The sequence below is a fragment of the Lampetra planeri genome, chromosome 4, assembly GCF_965212315.1.
Source record: "Lampetra planeri chromosome 4, kcLamPlan1.2.h2, whole genome shotgun sequence".
NCBI lineage: Eukaryota > Metazoa > Chordata > Hyperoartia > Petromyzontiformes > Petromyzontidae > Lampetra > Lampetra planeri.
This window is the reverse complement of record NC_136110.1, coordinates 5,934,118-5,961,806: the sequence shown is the minus strand read 5'-3', so window position 1 is coordinate 5,961,806 and position 27,689 is coordinate 5,934,118. Positions and strand designations below refer to the sequence as shown.

Here is a 27,689-nt window from a genome sequence, read left to right as displayed (position 1 = left end):
GTGAGGTTCTTTGGGAACAGGAACCATGGGAATGGGTGATATTGATGCACTTTCCGGTTTTATCAGCACTGCCTTCTGTTACCCCTGGCAATACCAGCACTGCCTTCTGTTACGGGTCCAGTGCCAGTGATGTGTGTTCCAGGCTTTCTAACACGAGTCAGAGGCTTCGTTGATTATAAGAAAAGACTTGTAAATCGCACCCATGCATTCCATCACAGCACTCTGGTGATATCACGATGTCGATGTTATTTTAAGATGCCCATTAGAGTGCTGCAACGATGTCTTTAACCATAACTTTAATGGCCTTGGTGAGAGCAATAAGCTCGCCCCCACCACCGTCCGTTTTTTTCATGATCTCGTAAACATCTCGGGGGCATTGTGTTGACCCGTCACGAAAATGCAAGCGAGTGATCTTGGGCAGGGCACATTATCATTGCTATCAGGGACGATGGCGGACGGATGAGACCGATTTACGGAATGGTAGGCTAAGGAGAGGAAGGGACACTCGCGGATGAACACCGTGGAGATAAAGCGATGTGGGATCAGCTCGGGTGAATGATGCGATGGCAATGAGAAAGCATCATCCAGCAGACGCTGTCTCCCCGACAGACCTGGTCTTCACCTGAGGACGGCTGCTTGCGTTGTGGCCGAAACGTCGTGAGAATGATCTTATAATGTTTTATTTTATTATTTTATTATTTTTCGATTTAAAGCTTTCGTGACTGCAGGGATTCATCTTCTTGGTTCTTTCGGTAAAGTCACGTAGAAGGGAAGTAATAAAATAATAAAAATAAAACATAATAAAACATATTTTATTATTTCCATTATACGTGACTTTACCGAAAGAACCAAGAAGATGACATCATCCAGCAGTGAAATAGGCACACACAAAAAAGTCAGATTGCCGTGGCGATTTCATATGTATGTGCTCTATATATGAAATATTACATTTTAACATTTAGATAACTTTACTGTAACGTTACCAAAGGAATGTTGTGTTTATATATATAAAGAAAGATATATTTAATTATTTTCCATATCCTCTGTTACGCCCAGCACAGTTGGATACATTTTGGCGTTCCATTTTTATTATTTTTCTGGGCAAAGAGAGAGAGCGAGTGAGAGAGAGAGAGTGTGGAGGCTGGTAAGTTGTGGGGGAGAGATTAAGGGGTGCAATAAACGACTCAACAGACAAATCAATTATCCTTTAGTTGCGCTCCGTTTTATGGACATCCAGAAGACGCTATGGACTGAACTGCAGATTATACACTCCGTACTGCGGACTATGCATTCCAGTACTAGATTATGTATATGTGCAGCTTTTAGTCAGTCCACTACTGTATGAAGGCCTCCCCCCGCCTGCTGCCATGTTAGTAACGAGGGTCGTTTGACCATATTTCACCATGCTGGTTAGTGCAGGTCGGTGAGGGGTGGGGGCAGGACCGCTGAAATTTCACATACCACTGATTAGCCGTGGCCAGCAATGGAAACTCGGGGTCACCTGGTTTGTAGCACAATGCGCCAACCACTTCGCCTCCAATCAAGGCCACGTGTACCGCTGTGTTAGTTAGGAAGAACTTTCGCGAAACGAGCCAGATGAGAGGCAATTTACAAGCGTGGTGTCCTCTCCCACTGTTTTCTGTTGGGGGTTTGGGGGGTGTAATGATTCACTGTTTCTCACCATGTAGTGAATATGTCATGGTCGTGATTTGATTCAAGAACCGATGATGTTTTGTTTGTTTGTTTAATACTGGCCAAGATAGCGGCATCTAGTAGCTGCAGGCAACACGTGTACCCATTACATATGACATATATAAATACATAAAATATTTAAAAATACTTTTTTAAAAACTCGCTTTAATGAAATGTGCTGTCCGAGCTGCCCCTCCCCCTGCCCCCTTCTACCATCGCCCCTCCCCTCCTTCCACATCCCCCGCCCCTGGGCGTGGCTCCCCGTGGCTTGCTGTGACGTAAGGGACCACGTGGTGATTTACAGCCAACGTGAGTTGAGCGTCGACAATTAGAGCCGTAAACGTGGACAATTAGAGCCGTAAAATAATATTGTTTAAAAATATATTTTTTTAATTTTCAATGATAGAATATAGTATTGTCATCAGTATGACATACCTATACTAAGTTTGCAGTCGATACGACATTGGGAATACGGTTGAAATTGAGTTACATGATTTTAGGATACGACAACACACAGAGTAAGTTAAATAAAAGCGTGTAAAATGTTAAAAAATATATGTTTTGGATTTTTTTATGATAGAATATAGTGTTGTCATCAGTATGACATAGGTATTTCAAGTTAGCAGTCGATAGCGCATTGAGAAGTGGGTAAAAATTGAGTTACAAGATTTCTTTTTTGAGAATACAACAGACGGAGTGAGTTAAATAAGTAATAATAAAAGCGTGTAAAAAACACACATTCATTGTTATTGCTTATTGTAGCATACAGGGTCCGAATCTTGCAGCGAGAGAGCTCTTGTGAATAACATCTGGTGACCCAGGAATGTTTGCTTAACTAGACTTACTGTTGATGAGACCCAAAATGTCAAAACCGCTTGCGTTTTTACTTGTTTCAACAATTTATGCTGGATTATATTTGTATGAAAATACCATATGCTGATAAATGAAAACATATTTGTGCATATATAGTTATTACGGTATTTTGTTCGAATGTATCTGCGAGTTATTTTCAAATTAGCAACTCGAGCTATGAATTTGGCACACAAATGGCCCAATATTAAAGTCAAATACTTGTCCATAAATATCTGAAACGGTGGAAGTATGGTGATTATGAAGCGAGATTAAGCCTGGTTCTAATTTATAACCAAAAGCATATACATGAACATTATTAATGCCCTCTTATTTGAGATACATTGGCCCAAGAATGTCCTGTTGGTAATCTTTTGGGAAATCACACACGACAAGGAATGCTCGTTCTCGATTCTCCCCCCAAAACGATTTTCCCTACAAAAAACAAAACAGCTATTGGGCAAGCGATTGGGGTCGTGGGTGGTGGTGGTGGGTGGTGGTGGTGGGTGGTGGTGGCGGGTGGTGGTGGGTGGTGGTGGTGGGTGGTGGTGGTGGGTGGTGGTGGTGGGTGGTGGTGGGTGGTGGTGGCTGGTGGCTGGTGGTGGTGGGTGGTGGTGGCTGTTGAGCAGTGCTGCTATGGTGGTGCTGGCTGGGTAGTTCTGGGTGGTGCGGTGTGATGCTGGGTGGTTGTGGAAGGTCCTGTGCGGTGCTGGGTCCTGTCGTGTGGTGTTAGGCGGTGTGGAGTGGTTCTGGGATCGTGTTGGCTGATACTGGCTGGTTTCATGTGGTGCTGGGTGGTTGCTGTGTGCCACTGGGTAGTGCCGAGTGTGCTGTGGAAGGTGGTTTTGGTTGGAGTGGGGTGCCGTGAAGGGCTGCTGCTGCTGCTGCTCGTGGTGGTGGGTGCGAGGTTAGCGCTGATAAATGGAGTCTTGTTCTGCCGAGAGCCGGGCATTCGTATTGCGGTGCCGCGTTTCCCACAAGCCCCTTCCTGGAGGCAAAATCCCCCCGGCTTGGCTCGTGGCAGCAGCTGTGCAAGGCGGCTGTGCCCAGCAGCTGGGAGCGCCGCGGAATGATTTAAACTCGACCCTCGCTTCACAACACGCATGTGTGTGCGTGCGTGTGCACGTGTGTACATGCGCGCACGTGCATTTGGGGAAGCGGTAGTGTAGTGGTTAGCGCGCTGCGCTACGAACGCGGCAACCCGAGTTTGATTTCCGCTCACGACCAACACCGGTGACAATAAATTGAACCGGTCCTGGGCCTTTCTGAGGTCGACTCAGCCTCAAATGAGTACCTGGTCCAGTGTGAAAACATCGCCACTGGGCGTGGTGTTGGTGACCCAACCCCTCGTGTGACGTGCCGGCCTTCAGAGGTGCTACTCGCTAACAGGACTTGCCCGAACAATCTGTTCAAGGCTATGCGGTGGATCTTTGTCTTAGTTGTTTTGCGTGTGTGCACGTGCGTGTGCGCTCATAGTACGTGTAAGATTAGTAAGCGCAATGGGTCCAATGCACCATACTTATAGTCAAATGAGAGTGATTTTCATATATGTAATGACTCGCCTCCTATCCCAGTGATGTGATGAATTGCCACTATGAAATGAGATTTCGTTAATTGTTACTATTCACAGACCCGTGCAGAAATTAACATGTTCTCTTTCATTTGTACTCTCCCGATGTGTATTGTTTCTGGCACTTTCTACCTTGCTTGTACATTTCATTGTCACAATCCAATAGGAATGCGTTTGTATGAAAGCAAAGAGGCATGTGGGAAATTCATTCTTTCCACCCTCATCTCCTTGAACTTCCTTGAATTGTCACCCTTCGTTATTTGGGACCGATATTCGATGCAATATATATTAGCAAAAAATACAAATCTCTTAGAACATCCAATTTGGTTTGCTTAGTTTTTTCACGGCCGTCGTGTGTCAACCCACCTTTGGTGCGAGACCTTGTTCGCTCAATTAGCCTAAACGCAGTCTCGGCGCATAACGTCCATGCAATTTGCATAGATTGTAAACCATCGATTCTCACACGCGCAATTCGATGGGCGTTTCGTGAGCATTGGGTAAAGAATTTCAGTCGGATCAATTGACTGCATTGTTTTGTGCGACTGCAAGCGAAACGCGTGCGTTGTGCTGCACTCAACAAAAAAACGCGCGTACACAGGCCCGCTGGGCCGGACAGTTTCATAAACACTGCCCGGAAAAATCCTCCCCTTCTCCCCCACCCCTCCATCACCTGTTACAACCTCGAGATACCTTTTAGCAAGAACCACGTGCAGTGTGTGAGAGAGAGTGAGCGCGTGATGCCATTGTTCTAAAGAAAGAAACGGTGACCAGCAAGTACATGGCCCTTTTTCACAAACACCCTTCTATGACTAATTGTGTTCACGGAAGATGACGGATAGTGAGTGATTGATTGTGGAGACAAGTGACATATACGCGGAGGGAAAAAAATTAAATTGACAGGCCTGAAGGGAACATGCCCCTTAATTGTGGAGGCCATGACCCCTTTAATGTGACCCCCCCCCACACCCACTCCAAACCCTATGACGAGACAGGGCAACCACTGTTCACATCCAGAGCTCCCCGCAGTTGCATATCAGCTGTGGCAATTACAGAGATAGTTTCTGCAAGTTATCTTTGGTGCCTAAACTGTAATCTCCAGCAATCTGTGCCCTCTGGTCATAATTGCCACAGTTGTGTAAAAAAAAAAACATCTGGCAGAACAATTCTTACCCTCGTCATCTGCGGTGTTGGAGCATTAGTAGAACTCCCTATCAGCACTACTGCGTGTGATACGATATATTTTGTTGGCACAGAGCAGAGGTCGCAACCGGGTACCCGATACCCGTACCCTACCCGATACCCGGCTACCCGTACCCGGCCAGGTATGGGTACGGGTAGCCGTTTGCGACCCTGGTGCGGCCGGGTACGGGTAGGCCGTGAGTCACTGGTGAGTAACCGTTTGTCACTCATTTCGGGTAGGGTACGGGTACGGGTAGGGAATGGGTACCCGTACCCGGCCGGGTACGGGTACGGGTACCCATTTGCGACCCTGGTGCGGCCGGGTACGGGTAAGGAATCAAAACCCGTTTGCGACCTCTGGCACAGAGAGGTCGCATACACGTTCAATAGCGCAAGAAGTTTGTGCATATTTGTTTACATGGATACGGTTTCTGTATTGTAATAATCCACCTTATTCGTGCGGTTTGTCCTTTTTATTTTGTCTGCACTAGTTATATTTCTTGGATTATTTCCACCGTACCATGTCTCCCTTGGCAAAGAACCACACTGTGGATTACATTTACCTGGCTCTCACGCAGTGCCAGTGTTAGCAATGCGACAATTCACTCCCTCCGACAAATCCATGAATTGTATTGCAATTCAATGAAGGAATGGTCTCATATTTGCCATCTCGTGTGCATTGTTTTGCCATTTGTTCCGTCTCGTTTGTAAATTTGTATTTAATTGTATCAACTTATTTTCATACATTTCATGACAATAGTAAATCACACGAGTGATTTTGATGCACGCACCGTGAGTGTGGGAATCAATATTAGTTGATAGTTGAATAATCAATGTGTCGCCACGTGTCATGTCAGTATATACAGAAGCCACACAGCATTTCTGGGAGGCTCACCCTGGGACGCAGTGAGCTCGCAGGCCCTCCGTCTGCCACACACAGCCACTCGACCAAGCACCCAAGTGGCCTCGCTGTCTTTGACATTGGCCCCACCTAACTGCCCATAAGCCCTGCCTACTCCTCTGCCAACCCCTCCCACTACTCAGGTACCCCCCCTCCCACCCCTTTCCCAATATCACGACTCAAGCACGAAGAGGCCACGGGACAAAATCCCAAAATCCCAATTTTTTAAAATTTCTTACAAACGCTTTTGGCCGACACCGGAATGGCCCCTTTTCTGAAACCACCGCAAATGCCCCATTCAAGCTGGGTCCTCCGGTAGCCCTGAGGCAGGCAGCGGGGTTGGGGGGGGGCAGGGAGAGGTGAGGTGGAGGAGTAACTCACGCACGACGTCGACGCGGTACGTGGCGTTGATCTCTCCTGCGGTGTTGAACACGCGGCACGTGTAGCGGCCGCTGTCCTCGGCTCGCAGGCTCTTGAGCGTGAGCGTCCACTGCTGCCGCCTGCCACCCCGGCCAGATGCTGTGCACACAAAGACAAAGGGGCCGTACGTAAATGAGGTCACGCACCTAAGGGTGGGGGGGGGTCAGACATTTGTGACGATGTGTGACGAGGGAGGGGGGGTTGAGAAATGTGACGTCACATGAAAATGCGCAACTTTCAATAAATATAGACAACACGTTCTACTTAATTAAATAGACTTTTTGATAAATGTTTTCTCCTACAACATCAGAGTGCAGCGCCACATTAATACGCACTACAATGACAAAAGTTTAAAGCGATTTGAAGCATGTTTATTTTTGTTGGGGGGGGGGGGAGGGCAGAGCTTTGTGACATCATATTTTAGGGGGGTCTGACTTTTTGTGACGCCGTGTGACGAGGGGGGGAGGGGTAAAAAATCGTCCAAAATCGCGTGACGTCATTTATGGACGGCCCCAAAGACCCCCGCCGTGTAACCTTAACGGACTGTCGGGGGAAAGTGCTGTTAGCGAGCACCGACCGCCCTTGTCTCCCCAGTGGCGATGTTTTTACACAGCGCACCGGGTACTCAACCTAGCGGAGGCCTAGGACCGGTTGAGATAATCGTCACTGGTGTTGGCCGTGAGCGGGGGATGAAACTCGATATGAGCGCAGCACGCTAACCGCTACACCACCGCTCTCCATGCACACACACACATATATAATACCACCCCTGACCTTCCCCTTGTATAGCCTTTAGCAGACTGTCAGGGTGCGAGTGCTGTTCGCGAGCACCGAGCGAAGGCCCTCAAATGAGTTTGGTTTCTGTGCGTGCGCGCGTGTGTGCGTGCGCGCGCGGTTAGACTTTAGACCTCATTATTTACTTGGTAGCAAAAAAAAAACACGATAACAACTTCCCAAACGTTCATGTTATATCCATTACATTTCGATAATACTATTTGCCGCCAGCGCAAAAATGTCTCCGTCAGTCCCCCGCTTGTTGCTTGTCCTCGTTTTGCACGGCGGCGAGCGAGAGAAGGCGCGGGGCCACCGATGAATAAACGGATGAATGTGTGCAGAGTACGCCACTGGTTTCACTTTCCTTTAAGTGAAGGCAACTGAACAATGCACACGTTCACACAAAGATCGCCCCGTAGACTGTCTGGGTGCAGGTGCTGTTCGCGAGCACCGTGCGAAGGGCCCCCGCATGGCACACGAGCGGCCGTCGATGGCCAGAAACCATGCCCAGCCACCTTTGTCTCCCCCCCGATGCTGATCTTTACACACCACACCAGTTACTCGTTTAAGGCTGAGTCGATCTAGGGGAGGGGCCTAGGAGTAGTTTTAATATTCGCCACACACACACAAAGACAAAGATCGCCCGTATAGCTTTATCAGACTGTAGGGGCAAGTGCTGTTAGCAAGCACCGATAAAGGCCAGCACGGCACACGAGGGGGTGGGTGGCCAACACCACGCCCGGCCGCCTTTGTCTCCCTAGTGACCATGTTTGTACAGCACCAGGTACTCATTTGAGGCTGAGTCTACCTAGAGGAGGCCTAGGACCGGTTCAGATAATCGTCACTGGGTGTTGGCCATGAGCGGGAATCGAACCCGGGTTGCCAGGTTTGTAGCGCAGCGCGCTAACCACTACACCACTGCTCCACACACACACAGACACACAACACACGCACACACGGGCACACGCAACACACGCACGGTACATTGACAAAACAGTCAAGCACAGCCTGCTAGCCGTGCCGATCTTATAATAATAAATAACATTGTTTGTTACACTCCGGTCTTTACGACACCCCTCCAACCCCGATGGTGCATATTTCAACAAATCTTATCTTATCCCTTTCAGAGGCAAATCAAGCCGCGACACATTGCACCCGTCCAATGGTCGGTAATCTGCGCAATGGGAGCTCGCGAGGACTGGCGCTTGACAAACGCCGCTTCATAATATTAAAATCTGTGTTGCAGACGAAGAGAAAATACTGCACCATCGTGATTAACAAATTCTGCTCTATCTTTGCTCTGAAGAAGATAGGAGGCGTCACCTGAAATTGATGGCCAATTCATGCTACAACCTGCATTCACCCTTGGGAAGGATAAATCCACCAATATGTAATTTTCTGGAAAAGCCCATTTCTACTTGTTATGGATATATTTTCAGGGATAAGAGGAATTATCCAGAAGTGTTAGCAAATTCATCATTGTCTCAACTGTGCGGATATCAGGAGGACATTTGTGAGGATAAACATAGACAATAGGAACCGCTCATAGTGCTCTCCAACATCAACGTGGATAAGGAGATTCATTATCAGTGTCGGAATGTAGCTTTCCTTGCAACATGCCATGATGCTGAAAAACCAAATACAAAGGCATATTTGTCCCCGTGATATGAGTGTCTCTGTGGGGTGGTGGAGAGTAATGTTTGAAAACCGACATTATACCGACTACACGATCTCGACCAAAATAAACCAATTGTGAATAATAATCATAATATTGGTCGTGAAACCCTAAGTATTCATAAGTGGATAAGTAGGGCTTCAATGTATTGATCCCTGCATTGAATCGTCAGTTCATTTAATTAATTGAATTGTGTAGCGGGCATTCAACAAAATGTCATGAGCTACGGACAAATTTCCGCAAACGGTGGAATCACTCATGCCGGTTGTTGGTGGTGATTGGTGTCCGTACTGGTGGTTGTGTACTGTACGTCACGGGGCGGTGTTTTTGGGTAGTGCTGGTGTCGGTGTAGCAGTGCCGGATTATCCCGGTAGCACAAGTAGCTACATAATGCTACGGGCCCCGCACTTTCAAGGGCCCCGCGCTAAACGCTTTGAAGCCATCAATTCCGATTCAGTGATTCTGCACTTGCTCTATTAATATAGTACTATACTACCTTCAACTTTTATGAACAACTGGGTGTTTTAAGGTTAGCGATTTGTCGTATTATCTGGCTGCATAGCAAATTAAAAAATACAATTAATTTACTATGCAAGTGAAACAATCTGTTTTAATATTTATGTTTTTTTTAATTTAGTGCCACCTTTATAACATCATGCTACAGGCTCCGCACTAATTCTAGATTTGAAGCTTTCGTGACTGCGAGGATTCATATTCTTAGGTATTTTCGGTAAAGTCACGTAGGTAAAAAATTAAAATAAAAATTAATAAAAGTAAAGTAAAATAAAAAATCACGACGTTTCGGAGGCAACACAAGCTTCGCACCAGCTTCATCCGCCACTGGTCGCCGCTCCCACCTGCCATGTGAGACGACGCCGCCACTGGGGTGGGCCTCGCGATGGGCCGGTCGTCCTTGAGCCACACGATGTCGGGCCTCGGCTCCCCGCTGGCGCTGCACTTGAGTCGCACAGAGCTTCCCGCGGGCCGGGCGAGCACGCGGCGCCGCATGCGCGACGGCTGCGTGAAGCGGGGCTTGGCTGCGTCGTGGGGGGGGGGGAACACACACACGGGGAGCGGTTGGCCATTGAAGACAGAGGAGAAGCTGGCACCCAGCCATGGCTGTCCTTGTTGGCGCAGGCGCTTCAACAACCAAAGTGTGAGTTCTAGATTTGAAGCTTTCGTGACTGCAAGGATTCATATTCTTAGGTTTTTTCGGTAAAGTCACGTAGATACAGAAAGCGTGCTGTGACGGTTCCAAGACGGAATCTTGTGTTGCCTCCGAAACGTCGTGATAAAATGTTTTTATTTTTATTTATTTATTTATTTTAATTTTATTTTACTTTCATTAATTTTAATTTTTTTTTACCTACGTGACTTTACCGAAAAAAACCGTAGAATATGAACGAAAGTGTGGCTTTGACAGATTGGTTCTTTGTCAGGCTTGTTTGCTTGTTGAGCACGTTATTCTCTCAAGGGGTTTCCATGCAGTCCCGTGGGTGATTCAACTCGAGTCAACTCCTGTAGGTGCTTCCGGCAGTGTGTGGTGAACGTTTGAGAGAAGATGTGCTAAACACGCATGCCAGCCTGGAAGATCGCGCCTGGATGACAAGCGGCTGTGTAAACATGTAAAATTGGTGTAGGTGCTTTTACACGATCCCTTATATACATGTTCCGCAGCCTTTTGGAATTTATGTCGACGCTGTGGTGGTTGCCACGTTTTACGTGAACTAATTGCATACTGCATGTGTACATGTACGGCTCTTTTGTCAATCCACTGCTGGATGAGGTCCAGGAGCCATAGATGCGGAATCATAGAAGTACAATACAAAAACAAATTCTGCAATGTGGTTTTGTGCGCTCTGGGTAAGTGAGTCAACTTTTCTTCATACAACAAAAATCTGCGTTGGGAATGCATTTGCTCGTTGGCTCGATTTGACACGTGCACATTTTCTGGACATGTGTGAACAATTCACCTAAGTAATTGGAAGTGGGACAGTCGGAATGGGAAGGCGGGCGGGTGGGTGTGTACTTTAGGGGTACACGCCTGGGTAGGCAAGATTTCTTTGCTTTTGTTTTGAAGTCCCGCTTACGCATTTTTAAATGTGTTTAATATGGAAACTGTGTGAGTTTTTCTCCTTACTAAATGTTACATTTGGTAAAGAAAAAAACACTAACAATAAAAAAACATTCCAAGCAAGTTGTGTTTTGGCAATATCGAACTCGTATTTTTAGCTAAAGTTCCCTAGACTTTTGTTGTATCTGGCGGCAGACGAAAAGCAGACGTCTTTGTTGAAACTTGACAAATGACTCCTTTAACCTTTACAACTTTGTTACACATTTTTTTTCCTTGTTCATATTAGTGTTATGACAACGTTTCTTCATGCGCAAAAGTATAACCGTCAGACGCCTTTTTGACACCGTCAATGCATTAGCTGTCAGTTCACGTGCTTTGAACAGCGGGGCTGTTTTTTTTTACCTTCTTTTGAAAAAAAAACGTCAAAAAAAAAACTCCCAAAAACCTCAAAGTATGCAGTCGCATTACGAGAGTACGGTTCAACCGCGGTTTGTCTGCGTGACAGGTGAAGAGCTTGTCGACTGCCGGTGGGAAAGTGCTTATCACCAGAGGTCGAGCGTCGCCAACGGCACTCACTTCCCAGCTTGCGTTCGGCTTCTCGCTCCGCTGCCGCCCTGTCCCCATTTTCTGCCTGCGACGCCTCGGTTTTCGCCGTCTCGCTCTCGTCTGTTGGGGAAGGAAAGACAAAGATCCCCCGGTGTAGCGATAAAACAGACTCTTGGGACAAGCGCTGTTAGCGAGTAGTGCCTACGAAGGTCGGCACGGCACACACAGAGGTGGGTGGCGAGGACCACACTCCACCGCACTTTGTCTCCCCAGTAGCGATGTTTACACACCACACCAGGTGCTCATTTGAGGCTGAGTAAGCCTAGGGGAGGCCTAGAACAAGTTCAGATAATCGTCACTGATGCTGACGGTGAGCAGGAATCAAACTCTGGTCACCGGGTTTGTAGCGTAGCGCACTAACCATAGCACACACACATATATAGTACTGTTGTGGGTAATTCCAACTTCTCAAAGTTGTCTGGCCAGCGTGTAAAGGTGGAGGCTTTTCTACCAGCAGTAGTGTCGGTACGCAATTGCAGGTCGCCTTTACCTATGTGGCTTTTAATTATCGTCACTGCAGCTTTCACGTTTGAATTCTATATTAAGTTGAAATTAACCAGCAATATTACAATTCACAAACCCAACGGTGATCATGGCAATGCAGATACGAGGCTCTCATATTTCTTACGAGCATGACCATCATCGTATTTGACCTAATCCTTCAATTTTCAAATAAAAGGAAGAGTAATATTTCACCAATAGCTGTTCTTCATTCATGTTCTATATACAACTGACTATGCAGGCAGTGGTTTTTGTTGACATTGGGCTCTTCATTAATGTCATTAAAGCTTTGAGGCTTCCCATTTTAATATGAAGCTAAAATGAACCCACAATATAAACATGTAAAATCCTAACGGTGTCAATCCAATGCCTACTTCAAGCTCTCATTCCTTATGATAATAATAACAATATGAATAATACTTCATTAGACTTCCTTTGCCAGTACCAAAATATAATAATAGGGGTTTTCCCTTTTTTCTGGCAACAAAACTGAAACCTTTTACAAGGATTCATGTCTGCATTAACCACAATACTTGCAGTCAAAATGCAAACAAAAACACACTATCATAATATATGCATTGTCTTTGAAACTGATTAGTCCACACCAAGGGACGGCTTTCTTTTGAGCCTCGACCCAATTGGCGCCTTTTGGCGTCCTTATTTAAGAAAGCCGTCCCTTGGTGTGGACCAATCAGTTTCAAGGATAATGCATATATTATGATAGTGTGTTTTTGTTTGCATTTTAACTGCAATTATAGTGGTTAATGCAGACATGAATCCTTGTAAAAAGGTTTCAGTTTTGTTGCCAGAAAAAAGGGGAAAACCCCTATTATTACGACTAACACTCTTTACTCAGGAAAACCTCAGTCTCAAGTGCATGTTCATGGTGTTCCTGCTTTGGGATGTTTGACCATTTCCATAAAGGGGGTGTTCTTGTATTCATGTGTGAGGCGACTGAAGTATTCAAAGGATAATCCTGCACATGTGGGAGTAACACGTGGAAATACACACAGATTCATTCAATAATCGATCCACGTAATCTATCTCCTGCCACTTTAAGCCTACATAACGTGGTATTCTCCATCCAAGTACTGACCAAGCTCAACCTCACCTTGTCTTCCGAGATCTCATGATATTAGTTTCATTGTGGGTGATTTTTTTTTTGGTTCAACGATCGCGAAGACAAAATTTTTGTTCCAAGGTGAACCCGAACGCGCAGCTACACAGATGAAGCAGGCTACGCTGCAGAGTGATGCGAGGGCATTTCACTGCTTCCTGGTTCCCTGCAGATGTTGTAACCGAGCAAAGCCCCATCTCACTGGAGATACGAGGAATAAATAAACCAAACAAAAGCTTAGGACCCCAAGCAGCTCGTTTTGTTTTTAGCAAAACTAATTTCGCCAGGGTAATCCTTTGATCGAACGTCTCGTTTGCAAGGGTGGCCAGGGTGTCAATTGACATTGCATCGAGTATCAGTTCAAATTAAAATCATAATAAACATAACGATCTAACAAACATAAGCAAGCAATTCTCTCGTGTCCATCTTGTTTTCATCTCACTTCTCTCATCTCACTTCATCTCTATCTTCTTCGACATCTCTCTCATCTCACTACTTCGCGATTTCTTGTCCACATCTCTGAGACTTTATAGATTGAAAGGGGAGTACCCCAGAAATAATTTCTGCTTAGGGCCCCCATTGAAAACTACTGCACACTATACTCATCTGTGAAACATAGCACCTTCGTGATATCCTTGTGCTCTAAGAATATTGTGAATACCAAAAGAACGAAATTATTATTGTTATTAATGGGCCAGCACCGCCACCACTGGCCACGCTAACTCGGTACACCATACGATGCGCAACGGGGGCTCGGGTGTCGTGATGTCATCAGCTCGCACGATCATTCACGCACCACTGCCCGCACTGTCAGACAAGAGGTGCCCTCAACGGCTGCCCCAGAACCCTGAAAACGATCCAAAATTTGGACGTCTCACATTAAACCTAAAATGGAATTTAAACACACACCAGAGTGCGCTGCAGGTGACGGAAACGTTGGTATTATTTTTAAAAAATGCAGTTACAATTGGTCCTACAAAAGTACACGTGCAATTTTTGTAGGCGACTGCTGCGCATATTTTTTGTTTTAACGAAGCCGCGTATCAAGGGTTTTTTTAATCCAGTTCACATTGCGTGGGTTTGGGTCACACGCACAAACACTGAACTGGAAACTGAGTAATTCACCCGGCGAGTAAACGCATCTTATGCGGCGACCACTCAACCTGCTGTGGCTCTCGGTCACTCGGAGCAAGTTCCGTGTGATTGCTGGACGTGAAATAACCACGGGACAGTCAACCGAATAGACTCGCTCAAAGTGTGCACCATTTGTGTTCAGCTTACAGAAACTTGTTCGACTTCATAAAACCAGCCGGTCCCTTCGGCCAAGCTGCCAAAACCCATACGATGCTAAAGGATCGTTCATGATGACGGTGACTATGACTAAACTTGCGATTCCCCTGGACAGCAGGATTAATGCGACGCCACCTAATTTGGAGCAGAGAGGTGCAACCTGAATCCCTGGTTGTGAGATCAATATGCAGGGACATGTTCTGTGTTACGTTGGTGGAGTGGAGGAAGTGATATTGAAAAGTCAATTTCGTACATTTAATCCCCCTGTGCTTCAAGTTTGTCACCGGGAAAGGACAGCTTCGCCCATAATCTCGCCATTCTTTTGCGTTTTAATTAATATGCGCAGTTATATTAACAACAAAAACTATTTCAGCTGGCATTCTGTTTTCATAGAAATGGGTCCAGCATACTTCTTTTTGCAAAACTATAAAATACAAATAAAAACCGTGTGCTTAATGTAATAATGAGGAAAGATATTTGATCCGAGTCCAAACAAGTCCACAACACGGAGCTGGTGGAAGAAAAAACGTCTCACTGCACCTCCTTTGATGTAAAACGCAATTCTTTAACGGAATGCCCTGCTTTGCATGTCCCATGCGCTTTTCATCTATTTATTTTTCTGCGAAAAGAGGGGAGAGAAAAATGGAGGGTTGGGGGGATGTTAGGGGGGGGAGTGTTTGGGGGTGCGGGGTGGTTGGACGGGGGGGGGGCACGAGTTTGGGGAGGCAGTCGTTCCGTTTGATCTGTCACAATTTATTGTGCGGAAGGGCGAACAAAAACGCGATCCTGAAACGGCACCGTGTCACCCTGACCCTTGCCCGTGCACACGAGGGCCTTTGATGTGCCGCAACGGCGAAATGTTTTTTCACAACCCCCCCCCCTGCCCCCGCGCCCCCCCCCCCCTGATCCCCGTAACTCAAGAACCAAGGTGGTGCTGCTGCAGACGGAGCTGACGCGTCCGTTTCTGCCGTTCCCGGCTGCAATGCACACCTGGAAAACGTGCATCTTCTCTTGAGTTTCATTTTTCTTAAAAAAAAAAAATATTATAATTTTGTTTTGCCTTAGCCTTCTTCATACGGAATGCGGTGAATGGGCAGGTCAACAGGTGGACCCACCTGTTGAATTGTCTGCAACCCTTCTCAGAGTAGTTTGTCGGACCTTGAAATACATCTTATTTATTTCTCCACTCATCGTGTCCCTCTGAAGGAGTGGCCACACTGGGCGTGCAAACCAGATTCTGATGTCGGGGGATATGGTAGGGGACTTTTACAATAAGCAACATCAGTTCATAACTTTCCACCCTCTGTTATTCCACTGCTGGATGAGGGGCTACCCATGCCGTGGCAGTCATGACGGTTGTTTCAATAAGAAGTATTCATTATCCTTCGCTATGCCGGTCAAGGTGGGTTGGTGATGAGTAGGGGGCCTTTGACCACTTCATTCATCGCCCGTCACTGTTGTTTAGCCGTCGCAGGGACATGAACTCTGGTCGCTGGGTTCACAGCACAGCGCGATAACCAAACCACTGCACCACCACCACCCCGTTGAATCAATTCACAGGCGTCCATATATGCTTTTTCACATTAATTTGGACTGGTGGTGGACCCACTGATTGCGGTGACCTGTGCCGATTTGCAGCTGGGGAAGGAATGTCACAGAAGCTATTCTACAGGCATCCCTCTGCAGACATGAGGAAAACAGACGCCTCCTGTACATCGCAAAAAAGAAAAAACGATGCAAGCACCTGGATAAACCTGCGTCTGCCGCCCCTTTCTCGAGCAACGCTGGATCGCGCGCGAACAATGAGGGCGAGTGGATTCCACGGAGAAGCCGTGTGTGCATGGAACCCCTCGCATCGTCTCGGTCTGTCGGTTAAGGTTAACCTCCTCCCTCCTTCCCTCCTTCCTCTCCTTTCACCAAGTAGCCCAAGCGCTAAGGGGGCGGTGGGTTGGTAGCACTTGTGGCGGAAAATGCTACTCGTGTCCACGATGGGGAATGTCCACCATAGGCAGTGTCCACCGTGGGCACACATCTTCGAGTATATTCCGTCTGTGTTAGTGATACCCTTTTTTTACTTTCATATTCTACGAGACATTTAAAAATCACACCACCCCCCCCAAATATTATCACCTGTCAAATATGCTATAGGATCATTAGTTAAGCACACTTTTCTCATACACAAGTACCACAGTGACCTTGCTGCCATATACATTTGTGATTTAAAGGTACAATTATTCGAGAAAATCATCGTTAGCATTCGTCACCCCCTCGGTGGTACCGATCGGCCTTTATGGGGCAAGATGACTTGAGGGCTAAAGGCCACAATTGTCCTAAACATTGGCTCGTAAACGTGAACGTAGATAAATGCGGCACGGCTACTGTGCACGGCTGTAAAGGCGCAACACCGAGAGGGGACGGGAGGGACAGGTGATCGGGAGGGTTAGGATACTGTAGGTGTGGAGCAGAAGAGGCTGCAACCGACAGTCTCTCAGCTGTGAGCTGGAATGCACCTGGCCGTTGCACTCATAACCTACTTTATCCACTACCTTGTCTGCTATTGGGCTGGGGACGTGAGCTGGCTGTGGGTGCAATGACGCATGTGTGTGTGCATTTGTGTGTGTGTGCGTGCGCGCATTTGTGTGTGTGTGCGTGCATTTGTGTGTGTGTGTACGCATTTGTGTGTGTGTGCGCATTTGTGAGTGTGTGTGTGTGCGTGCATTTGTGTGTGTGTGCGCGCATTTGTGTGTGTGCGCGCGCATTTGTGTGTGTGCGCGCATTGTGTGTGTGTGTGTGTGCGCGCATTTGTGTGTGTGCGCATTTGTGTGTGTGTGTGCGCATTTGTGTGTGTGCGCGCATTTGTGTGTGTGTGTGCGCATTTGTGTGTGGGTGTGCGCATTTGTGTGTGTGTGCGTGCATTTGTGTGTGTGTGCGCGCATTTGTGTGTGTGTGTGTGTGCACGCATTTGTGTGTGTGTGTGCGCATTTGTGTGTGTGTGCGCATTTGTGAGTGTGTATGCGCATTTGTGGGTGGTGGTTAATACACTTCCCTACACGAACACGGTAACCTGAGTTCAATTCCTGGCCATGTTTAATGTCAGTGACAAATATGATCTGAACCAATTCCAGGCTTCCCCTAAGTTGACTCAGTCTTAAAAGGATTTGCTGATGCAGTGTATAAATATCATATCGTCCCTAGGCAGAAAAATGGGTAAGATGCTCATCACACCTCCATGTGCACTGCATCAGCCTTAATAGGTGCTCGCTAATGACACTTGCTTTGAAAGGCTATATCTATATATGATGGATATATATCTTTGTATTATATTCGTATTAATAACGGGCTGTAATGACTAAGGGGATGTCAAAGGCTGGAGTACAAAGTTACAATGAAAATCTAAATATAAGAATCCATACTCTTGGTTCTTTCGGTAAAGTCACGTAGGTAAAGAAAATAAAAGCTAAAAAAATAAATCTAGAATGAAAAAATATAAGAAATTCAACATTTCTCTCTTGCCCGGAGGACGTGAAACACCAAGTTAAAATGGTCTTTGGTGTTTATCTCTGGAGTATAATCTATGGAAATGTATGTTACCAATGTGGTAGCTGAAACGAATGATCAAGGAATTCGTTTTGCACGCCACGTTCACTGCAAACTGACGCCAAGGGAGAAATGAAAAAAGCTATCTCATACATATTCACAAATAGTTGTAAAAAAAAAGAACAAAACTACATTGCCAATGAAAGCCCACGCCACATCAAAAGAGGCACCTTTTTATCTGTAATTAATAGATTTGGAATGCAAAGAGAAAGAGGAGGCAACAGAGGGAGGGAGTGAGAGAACACAAAAAAAGAATCGCAAAGATAAGTGGCAGGCCCCCCGAATGGTGAACGGGAGGAGTCGCGGCGCGCGCGCGCGAGAGGGAGAGAGAGAGAGAAAGGGCGACTTCAAAGGCTCCGACGACGCAGAACGAACCCCGATGAGCCGGGGTGTGAGGCCCCACGCTGGCCTGGCGGGTAAAGCCGGGGGGGGGGGGGTGCACAGAGGCACAGAGTGATGTTTGGACGGTAGTGGTGGGGGGGGGGGCATGGAGGGTGGAGGACCGACAGGGAGGAGAGAAGACACTGGCTGGTGAGCCTATGAAAAGGGTGAATTGATTTTTATTTTATTTTACTTTTATTAATTAATTTTTTTTACCTACGTGACTTTACCGAAAAATCCTAAGAAGGTGAATTGAGGGTTGACACCTGTCCTGGTTTTCCCAGGACCGTCCTTTTGTTGAGATGGGTGGGTGTCCTGAATTTTTTTGAAACGTTGTTTTCTATTTGTATTTAACGCAGCGTTATTACATTTGACTTTGGCAAAAGTGTCAGGGTCAGTAAGTACATTTCGTTATTTATTTCTCCAATTTAAATCAGATGTAATCAGGTACAGAGGTTGATAATGATAATAATTAATTGGTTTTCCCAGGATCGTTCTCCTTTTGAGAAAATTGTCCTGCGAAATGTGTACGTCTCCCCGGGACATTAATTGTGCCCTGCTTTTGTCACTTATGTTCATAATAAGACAACTCAACACGTTGCATTTGCATCTCGCCGAATTGATATTTACAGAGCACCTTCACTCAAGCAGCTTGACATGCAGTTCTACCCTCTTCCAGTGGTGAGATATTCTTCTTCCCATGAGGATCATCATCATCATCATCAGTCATGATCAATCCACTGTTGGATGAATGCCCTCCCCAATGCATCGCCATCTCTCATGATCCTGCGATGTATTGATCCACCCAGCGCCTGCACACGAGCTGATTTCATCGCTCCGTCTCCTCGGTGGAGGTCCCCTCGTGAAAGCGTTCCATTGCTTGACTGCCACTTCATCTCTCTTCGTGAGCATTGGCCATTATCCCTTCCAGCAACAAGTGCTACCCAAGGCCACTCATGATGTACGCCACAAGTGATAACGTCTCTGCGCCGCTTGTACCTTAGTGGTGGTGGGCAAAGCCTTGCTGAAACGGAGCCGTTGGCAGGAGGGAGCCGAGATCGAGAGGTTACGGCGAAGAGAGAGAGAGACAAGAGGGAGAGCTGGCGGGCTGGCGGGTAGCGAGTTGGCGGGGGGTTACGGCTGTGGCTAAACGGTCGGAGGGCTGGCGGTAGGGGGTGGGGTGGGGGACCCATTCAAGCTGTGAACAATGTGAGGCCCTACCGAGTGGCCGGGCCCGCCTTGAGACTGGGTGGGTGCTGGGGTTCCCATCGCCCATTCGGGACACGACAGCCTTTGTGTGCGGCTTGCCCCGTCCGTCTGTGGCCGGCAAGACGGTGGTGGTGTGATGAAGCACTCTGCCTTTTTTTTCTCTTCTTTGCCTTCCACCACTTCTTTCTCGCTTGCTTTGCCCCCCCCCCCCCCCCGGTCTTTCTCTATTTTGTGTGTGTGTGCATGCGAGTGCATATGCATGTGTGCGTGTGTGTGGCTATTTCGGTGTTTTTAGTTCTTTCACTGAAACCCAGTTCAAACGCGGCGCCGTACAATCGGCCGCAGCTGTGCGTTACATTAATTGGCTTCCCCCAAATTGTTGGAAAATTAAACATCTCAACAGATTCTGATGATGTCGTGAAGAAATTTTTTTTGTTGCAAAAATTGCTCCTATCGCCGAAAGTAAAAGTGAGAGGTAATGATGATTGTATGTGTCGCCGGGCTTAGACACTTTCAAGCATATGGCTCTGCAATTCCCTTAATAGGGGTTTTCCCTTTGAATAGATGGGCCCATTCTGCTGAATTCACATCAATCATGTTCCTCCCAAACCAATGAATGAATGCCAAAAAAGAATAACAGAAAAAATACTGCCTCCCAAGAGCGAGTCCACCCTTTCAATGCCTTCACCAGAAGTGGCGTTTGTCATTCCATCTCGCCTCTGTCTATAAGACACTGTCAACAACACATCGTACATATCTAGTTGCAATTAACGTGTGGTGGAATGGTGGCCCAGTGGTTAGCGCAACGTGCTATGAACCCGGCAACCTGAATTTAAATTCCTGGCCAGGGCTAACATCAGTTCAAACTTAACATCAGTTGGCGAGTGATATCTGAACCATTCCTGGGCTTGCTCTCTCCAGCAACCCGCACTGGGAAGCGTGGTTAATTATGGTTAAACAAACCCGCACAAGTAACACGGCATGGGGAAGGGTTCATACAGAAGGGATTGCCAATTGGCTGTAAATTATTCATATTAATTAAATTGTGCTCAGCATTTGTCATGAGATATTGCATCAGCGTTAGAGACAATATACTCTACCTTGCGCAGGTGTGTGACTTTGCCATGGGATTGTTTGTTGCATGATAGTCCAACCATTATTTTAAAATGTCAAAGCTGGAATTTGACCACATGCAAAAGTTCAAAAACCAAGTTCAAAGCCAACTTTAATATCGCGGTTTTGTTTCTTCAGTCATTTTGACCAGGCTGAGACGATTGGCTCGCCACACTTGTGAACCCTGTTTTATCGTGGATTTCTACCTGCTCTTGCTTCTTTCGGTAAAGTCACGTTGATATAAAATGAAAATAAACAAATAAAATAAAAAATAAAAGCAAAAAACCACGACGTTTCGATGGCAACACAAGCAGTCTTCATATTTTCTCTCCACCTGACGACAGTTTTAAGTCAAGATTTTTACCTGGTTTCGAACCCAGATTCCAAACGATTCCAATGCATCTCTTTCACCTCTGAGCTATCCAGCCACCTAATATTTGGAACGTTAAAATGTTGTCTTGCCTATTGAAGTCAATATAATAGAGAGCCTGCAATATACCTAGATAAATACCGGTGTGTTTTAGATAGTAGACAGATGACTTAAAGATATTCTTACCATTAGTGAGCTACAATATATATAATGATCAATGATATTTTGATTATACATGCATATTTTGCTCAGCTTGCTCATTGCAAAACTATAAATATAACCATAGCTCTGGTAGATCACTGATTGCTCCTCAACAAGGAGAATATTGACTTAAATAACTGTTTATCAAATTCACATTCCCAGGGATTTAACCGTCCTCAAAGCCCGCTGAAGGCAACCAATGTCATTCGGTGAGTTTTCTCCGTGCAAAGTGAAGTTACAGTGCCACCCATGCCCAAGAGAACATTTGATCAGTGTTCACCACTGTTAGTAGGGCTGAGCCAGCGGTGGAAATTCCACATTCTAATGGCGTGGGCGAGTGGTGAAGGCCTGGTTGGCATTAGGTCCTCGAAACAAGGGATGGAATGGGGCCTCCTGTTTAATTTCCCCCCCCCTCTTCACCACCAGGGCAGTTGCACTGCCTGAATACCCCACAGCCATGCCATACTGTTGACAAGTCTTGCCATGACATGGCTACTGTTTGCACAATCAGTGGCTCGTCGGTTACCCCTTATCAGCGGTTAAGGTGCTATGAGGCTAAGTTTATTCAGCTGACCTTTAGATTTGCAACACCTCCATATTGCCTGTGACTAAATCTCACGGGAATGCACCCATTCTTGTCAGATGTCAGAAGATAAAGCAGCAGCAGCAGCAGGCTTGAGGCTGGCTACTGCGTGAGTCAGTGATTGGCAGGGAATACCATGCATTGTGGGCAATCGACTGTGAGGAGGCCAGGAGATGGCAGTCCAGAAATGGGTTGAATCCAGTTGTGCGGAGCTTTGAATGTTAATGATTAACACACGTGGTTTTCTTCTTTCTTTGGCACTGCGGTTTCCTCTCTCATGCCTTAATGTACATAAAGAGTCATGAGACTCAGCGAAATTTTGGCGTCATCTGGTCCAACCCATGTGAGAGTAGGCTCTAAGGAAAGCTGTCTCGGGTGTGGACCAATCAACTTCAAGGACAGTGCATATATTATCAGAGTTATGTTTTTTGTTTGCATTATGGCTGCAGGTATTGTGGTCTATGCAAACATGACTCCTTGTAAAAAATGTGTCAGTTTTGTTGCCAGATAAAAGGGTAAAAAAACTATTATCATATTTTTTACTGGCAAATGAGGTTCCAATGGTGACGGTCTCTTATCAATCCACTGCTGGATGACCGCTTCTCCATGCAATGTCAGTCGTGGGAGTTGTTGTTTGACTGTACTTCACCATGCTGGTCAGTGCAAGTTGGCGACCAGTTCAAATATCACCAGCCATGGGCCAGGAATTAAACTCAGGTGGCTGGATTCATAGCAGAGCATGCTAACCACTGTTCCACAGCTCTACAGATAATTAAAGCGTATTCTTGTTAATACGTACTTTATACTCTTTGGTTCTTTCGGTAAATTCACGTAGGTTTCGATCGCAACACAAGCGACCGTCTCCTGCTGTATCTATTCCACCTGATGACGAAACGTTGTGATTTCTTTTATTTTATACCTACGTGACTTTACCAAAAGAACTAAATAGTATGGATTCCTGCAGTCACAAAAGCTGCAAATCAAGACGTACTTTATAAATGAAAAAAAAATACAAAATATACCACGGTCTATTAAATATAGCATGGTCAGCTAATAATGAGCGGTCAGCACAGCGATGAACTCCACTCTTTGCTGCGCTGCGTAACAACACAAAGACAAATATCCCCCATGGAGCGAGCGCTGATGAAGGCAGGCACTGCTCACGAGGGGGTGGGTGGCCAGCACCACGCCCGACCGCCTTTGTCTCTCCCCGGTGGCAATATTTACAGACACCACACCAGGTACTCATTTGAGGCTGAGTTAACCTAGGGGGGGCAAGATCGGTTCAGATGATCGTCAGCGGTGTTGATCGTGAGTGGAAATCGAACCCGGGTTTCTGGGTTCATAACAACACAGCCACTTCTTTTTCTTCTTGGTTCTTTCGGTAAAGTCACGTAGAATGGAAATAATAAAATAATAAAAATAAAACATAATAAAATAATTCTCACGACGTGTCGGCAACAACGCAAGTAGCCGTCCTCAGGTGGAGAACAGGTCTGTCGAGGAGACAGAGTCTGAATGACACACTCCAGGCTTGGAGCCACTATTTAAGCTGGGATGGAGAGGCGAAGAGCGCCTTGACAACACAGCCACTCTGCCGACAGTAGCCGGTGAGAGCCCCAGTCTTTCGCACGCTGTGTAAACCCACGTGGCGTCGTCGTAATCGTGCTGGAAAGGCGTGACAATGTCAATGCCTCTCAACGTGAAAATTAAAGTCTGCTGTCCAAATGGATGTTTGCCAAGGCCAGCAGATGTCTCCTAATTAAAGGGGAAATGAGACCGACTGCGGCGGAGTCACTCGAAAAAAGAATTAATGGAAATAAATAAATAATCTTTACACGAGCTGAGATTTCCAAATGTAGGCAGAAATGAGGTTGCGGATGGCACCACGATGATTTGTTTTTAATTTGTTTATTTTTCGCCAAATGTGCAAACACTAACAGCCATGCATCACTTGTCAACGCAGCGATAGAGAGAGGCGGTTATTTTTAACATTACACGCCAGTGCGTGTGCAGGGGTGTGTGAGTAAGTTTATGAATGTCATGGTGTGTGTGTGTGTGTTTTGTGTGTGTTATGTTGTGTGTTTGTATATATGACGCTGTGAGTGTGTTTACACATGCGATTGTGTGTGCGCATCTCTGTAAACATCCGCACTGGGGAAACAAAGGCGGCCGGGCGTGGTGTTGGACACCCACCACTTCGTATGCCATGCCGTCCTTCATCGGTGCCAACATCACTTGCCCTAACAGTCTGCTAAAGGCAATACAGGGAATCTTTGTCTATATTTTTATTTATGTATCTGGTGGTATGTTTTTATGTACGTGATGATGTGTGTGTGGGGAGTAATGGTGAGCATGCTTCTTTATGAACTTGGTGACTTGAATTTTAATCCTGCCCTTGGCTAACACTAGTGGCAATTGATATCTGATCCAGTTCTGGGCCTCCAGTAGGTCCACTCAGCCTTAAATTAGTACCTGGTGCAATATACCATCGTGTGCCACACGCCACTGAATAGTTACGTGCTAACAGCACTTGTCCCAAAATTCTATAAAACGACATTGATAATCCGTCCATGTATTCACGTCATGCTCTGTGTGTGTGCATGCTTACGTAAGTAATTATGGCAGAGTGGGGAGCACAGGTAGGGGTGCATGTGCCAGTCATCTCAGTCTGTTGATCCATAACACCCGGGTCTGTCCGGTGACCTGTCAATTAACCATGAACACGTTACACGGCCACAGAGTGCACCTACCCTGGCACAACTGCTGCGTTGACATCACCGTCACTTTGTGGCGAATGATGGCTGTTGTTGTTGTTTATTCATGTAAAGGTGTGTATTTTAATGTTTGTGTCCGTACGTGTGTACACGGAGGAGCGGTGGCGCAGTGGTTAGAGCACTGCGCTGCAAACTCGGCGACTGGAGTTCAAGTCTCGCTCAATGCCAATAACAGCGACGGATATTTTAACCATTCCTGAACCTCCCTTGGGTCGACTTAGCCTTAAATGGATACCCGGTGCAGCGTGCAAACATCAGTAATGGGGAGACAATGGTGCTCGGCAACCCATCCACCCCCTGGTGTGCCACGTCTGTCTTAATAGGTGCTCGCTAACAGCACTTGCGCCCCGACAGTCAGCCTGTTATACGCTATGCGGGGGATCTTTGCGTGAACATGTGCATTGTTTGGTTGCTTTCGCTTAAAAAAGAAGTGAAACCAGTGCGTTACTCTGTTCGCATTAATTCATTTATTCATAGGTGGCCCGCGCAAACGGGGACTGACGAATATCTTTTTTTTTCCACTGGTGGCAAATAGTATTATCGAAATGTAACGGAAAAAAACACGAGCGTTGGGAAATTGTTATCGTGTTTTCTGCTACCAAGTAAATAATGAGGTCTAAAGTCTAACCCCACACACGCACACGCGCGTGTGCGCATGAAGAAAACAAACTAATATGCGGGTAGCGCTTTATCAGGTTGATAGAAAAAATAAATGGTTTCATGGGTGGTTTAGAAATGCATTTATGCCTGTGGTCCAGTGTACGCCACTGATATTTCTGACGTGTGCCTGATATAAGTGAAGGTAAAGGTGCAGCCCTGCAATTCCTTGCTCGTGCCACTGCTGTTGGAAGGGCCTCCAGTAGAGGGAGCTCTAGATAGCCCCACTTGAGGGAACTAAATGAGATAATCATATCGTCTGTTTTGCTAAATATTATTTTATCGTGATTATTGTTGCTTATATGCTTTTTTTTTCTAATTTCCTAATCATATTTTGGAAATAACAATAATAGTAACAATTATAACTGTAAATAATATATATTACCCATTATATGTGCTTGCTTTCCTGCATCACAACTTACAAATAATCCCAGACTATAGCAGAAATTCCGTTAATTATTTGTGTAAATGGCAGCATGTATATTGTAAGAATTTTATATTATATGGTTGCATTGAACAGAAAACTCTGAGCAATCTTATGTTGAGTAAACTTCATACTCTTAGGTTTTTTTTCTTTACTTGAGTAAACTCCAGTTGAATTGCTAAGTAATCCTTACCTTTACTTGACTTACAGCAAAGCACAAAACCAAAAACATAAAAAATTAGAATTTAAATTATAAAGTTATGGGAAACTGATATAGCCATGATCATCATATCGTGAAATTTGACATCGCATCCATATCAATGTCGCGGCAACCCGAGTAGACGTGAAACAAAAGAGCAAGGCTGGGTCCTCATTATTCACACAGCTCAGGGCGAGGACAGGCAGCAAATTGGACAGCAGTGGTCCATTAGAAGATGTGCTGAGTTTGTTCATGTAATGCGACTTAATGGATGGTGAACATTTTTTGAAGTTATCGCCAACTTCTTGACAACACGAAGCCTTTGCGGAATGAATCTGCATTGTCATGGCTGATTGGGTGGGCCCTGCTGTGCGTGATCGATGCATGTCAAAGACTCGCACTGATCCAAACAGGGCCTGTTTTTTTTAGATGGTGCGTAAACAACAAAATAATATAGAATTAATAAAATGAAGAAGCAAGCGAATAAATTACCAGTAAATGCAACATTTCAAGAAAGTTGTTTTCTTATCTCAGAAATATTTTGCTGAATTTTCATTGTGTGAAAAATAAACAGCAATGAACTAAAACTACAAAACTACATCTCTTTTATGAGTATTCTACAAAAATGTTTTTGTTTTGTTTGGCTTGTCTTGATCATAATTTCTATGAATTCATTACTTTACTTGATAATCAAGTCGATGAGAGGTCACAGGATCTACATTTTGCAAGTAAGCACATTTTCTCCAAATTTATTTTCATCTGCCATGTTTTGGAAATGTTTACAGCCTCAGAATTATATTCCTCACGAGATAGATAATTCTTAAGGTTCAGTAATTACACCCTGTTTTCTTTGTCCTTTGAAATTGTGAATCTAATGTTATTTTTGCTTGTCAAGGAAATGTGTCTCAGCTCCGTTATTTTTTCCCAATTGATTACATTAGACGATTAATATGTTCGAGTGATGTTGCAGAGTATTACAAAATATGTCTTAAAATGATCTCCTCTGGCTCAAATGAACATTGAGGGAGTCCTCATCTCCCGTTTGCAGCCCTGAGCCAGTGATGGGAATTCAACATTCCTATGATGGGTGCAATTCTATCCATAGGACAATCACAGTTGACTGCCCCCACAAAGTGGTTCCTATTCAATAGACCCCCAGAGGGATGGTGGTCTAGAGCGAGCAGTGGTTCTTCACCTGTGGTGCATGCACCCCCAGGGGGTGCGAGATGCCCTTTCTGGTGGTGCCAGACACGTCCAGATTTTTTTAGAAGGTAAATCATCGAAACACAAATTAAGCACGGACACGTAAGTACAAATACTTTGTTTCATCAAACCTAGGTATTTATTTACATTATACAGTTTGTTTTACGATTAAGAACTAAAGGGGTGCAAGGCTGCAATAAAAGTTAATAACCACTGGTCGACAGTGTTTCAATGTCACAATAATTAACCCTACTGGAGAATAAAAATCATATTGAATATAATGACACACGGGATTAAAAAATTCATAAAATAATTTCACAAACAATC

The 27,689-nt window shown here is 45.6% G+C and overlaps 1 protein-coding gene across 1 annotated transcript in view; it reads right to left on the bottom strand.

Moving 5' to 3' along the window:
• Positions 1 to 27,689, bottom strand: part of FGFRL1 (fibroblast growth factor receptor like 1) — a 101,792-nt gene that overhangs the window by 8,180 nt on the left and 65,923 nt on the right. The window contains exons 4-6 of the mRNA XM_078593126.1: positions 11,711 to 11,800; positions 9,918 to 10,097; positions 6,573 to 6,710 (exon numbers count right to left, since the gene is read on the bottom strand). Of these exons, the coding sequence (XP_078449252.1) occupies positions 6,573 to 6,710; positions 9,918 to 10,097; positions 11,711 to 11,800 (408 nt within the window). The remainder of the gene's footprint in view (positions 1 to 6,572; positions 6,711 to 9,917; positions 10,098 to 11,710; positions 11,801 to 27,689) is intronic.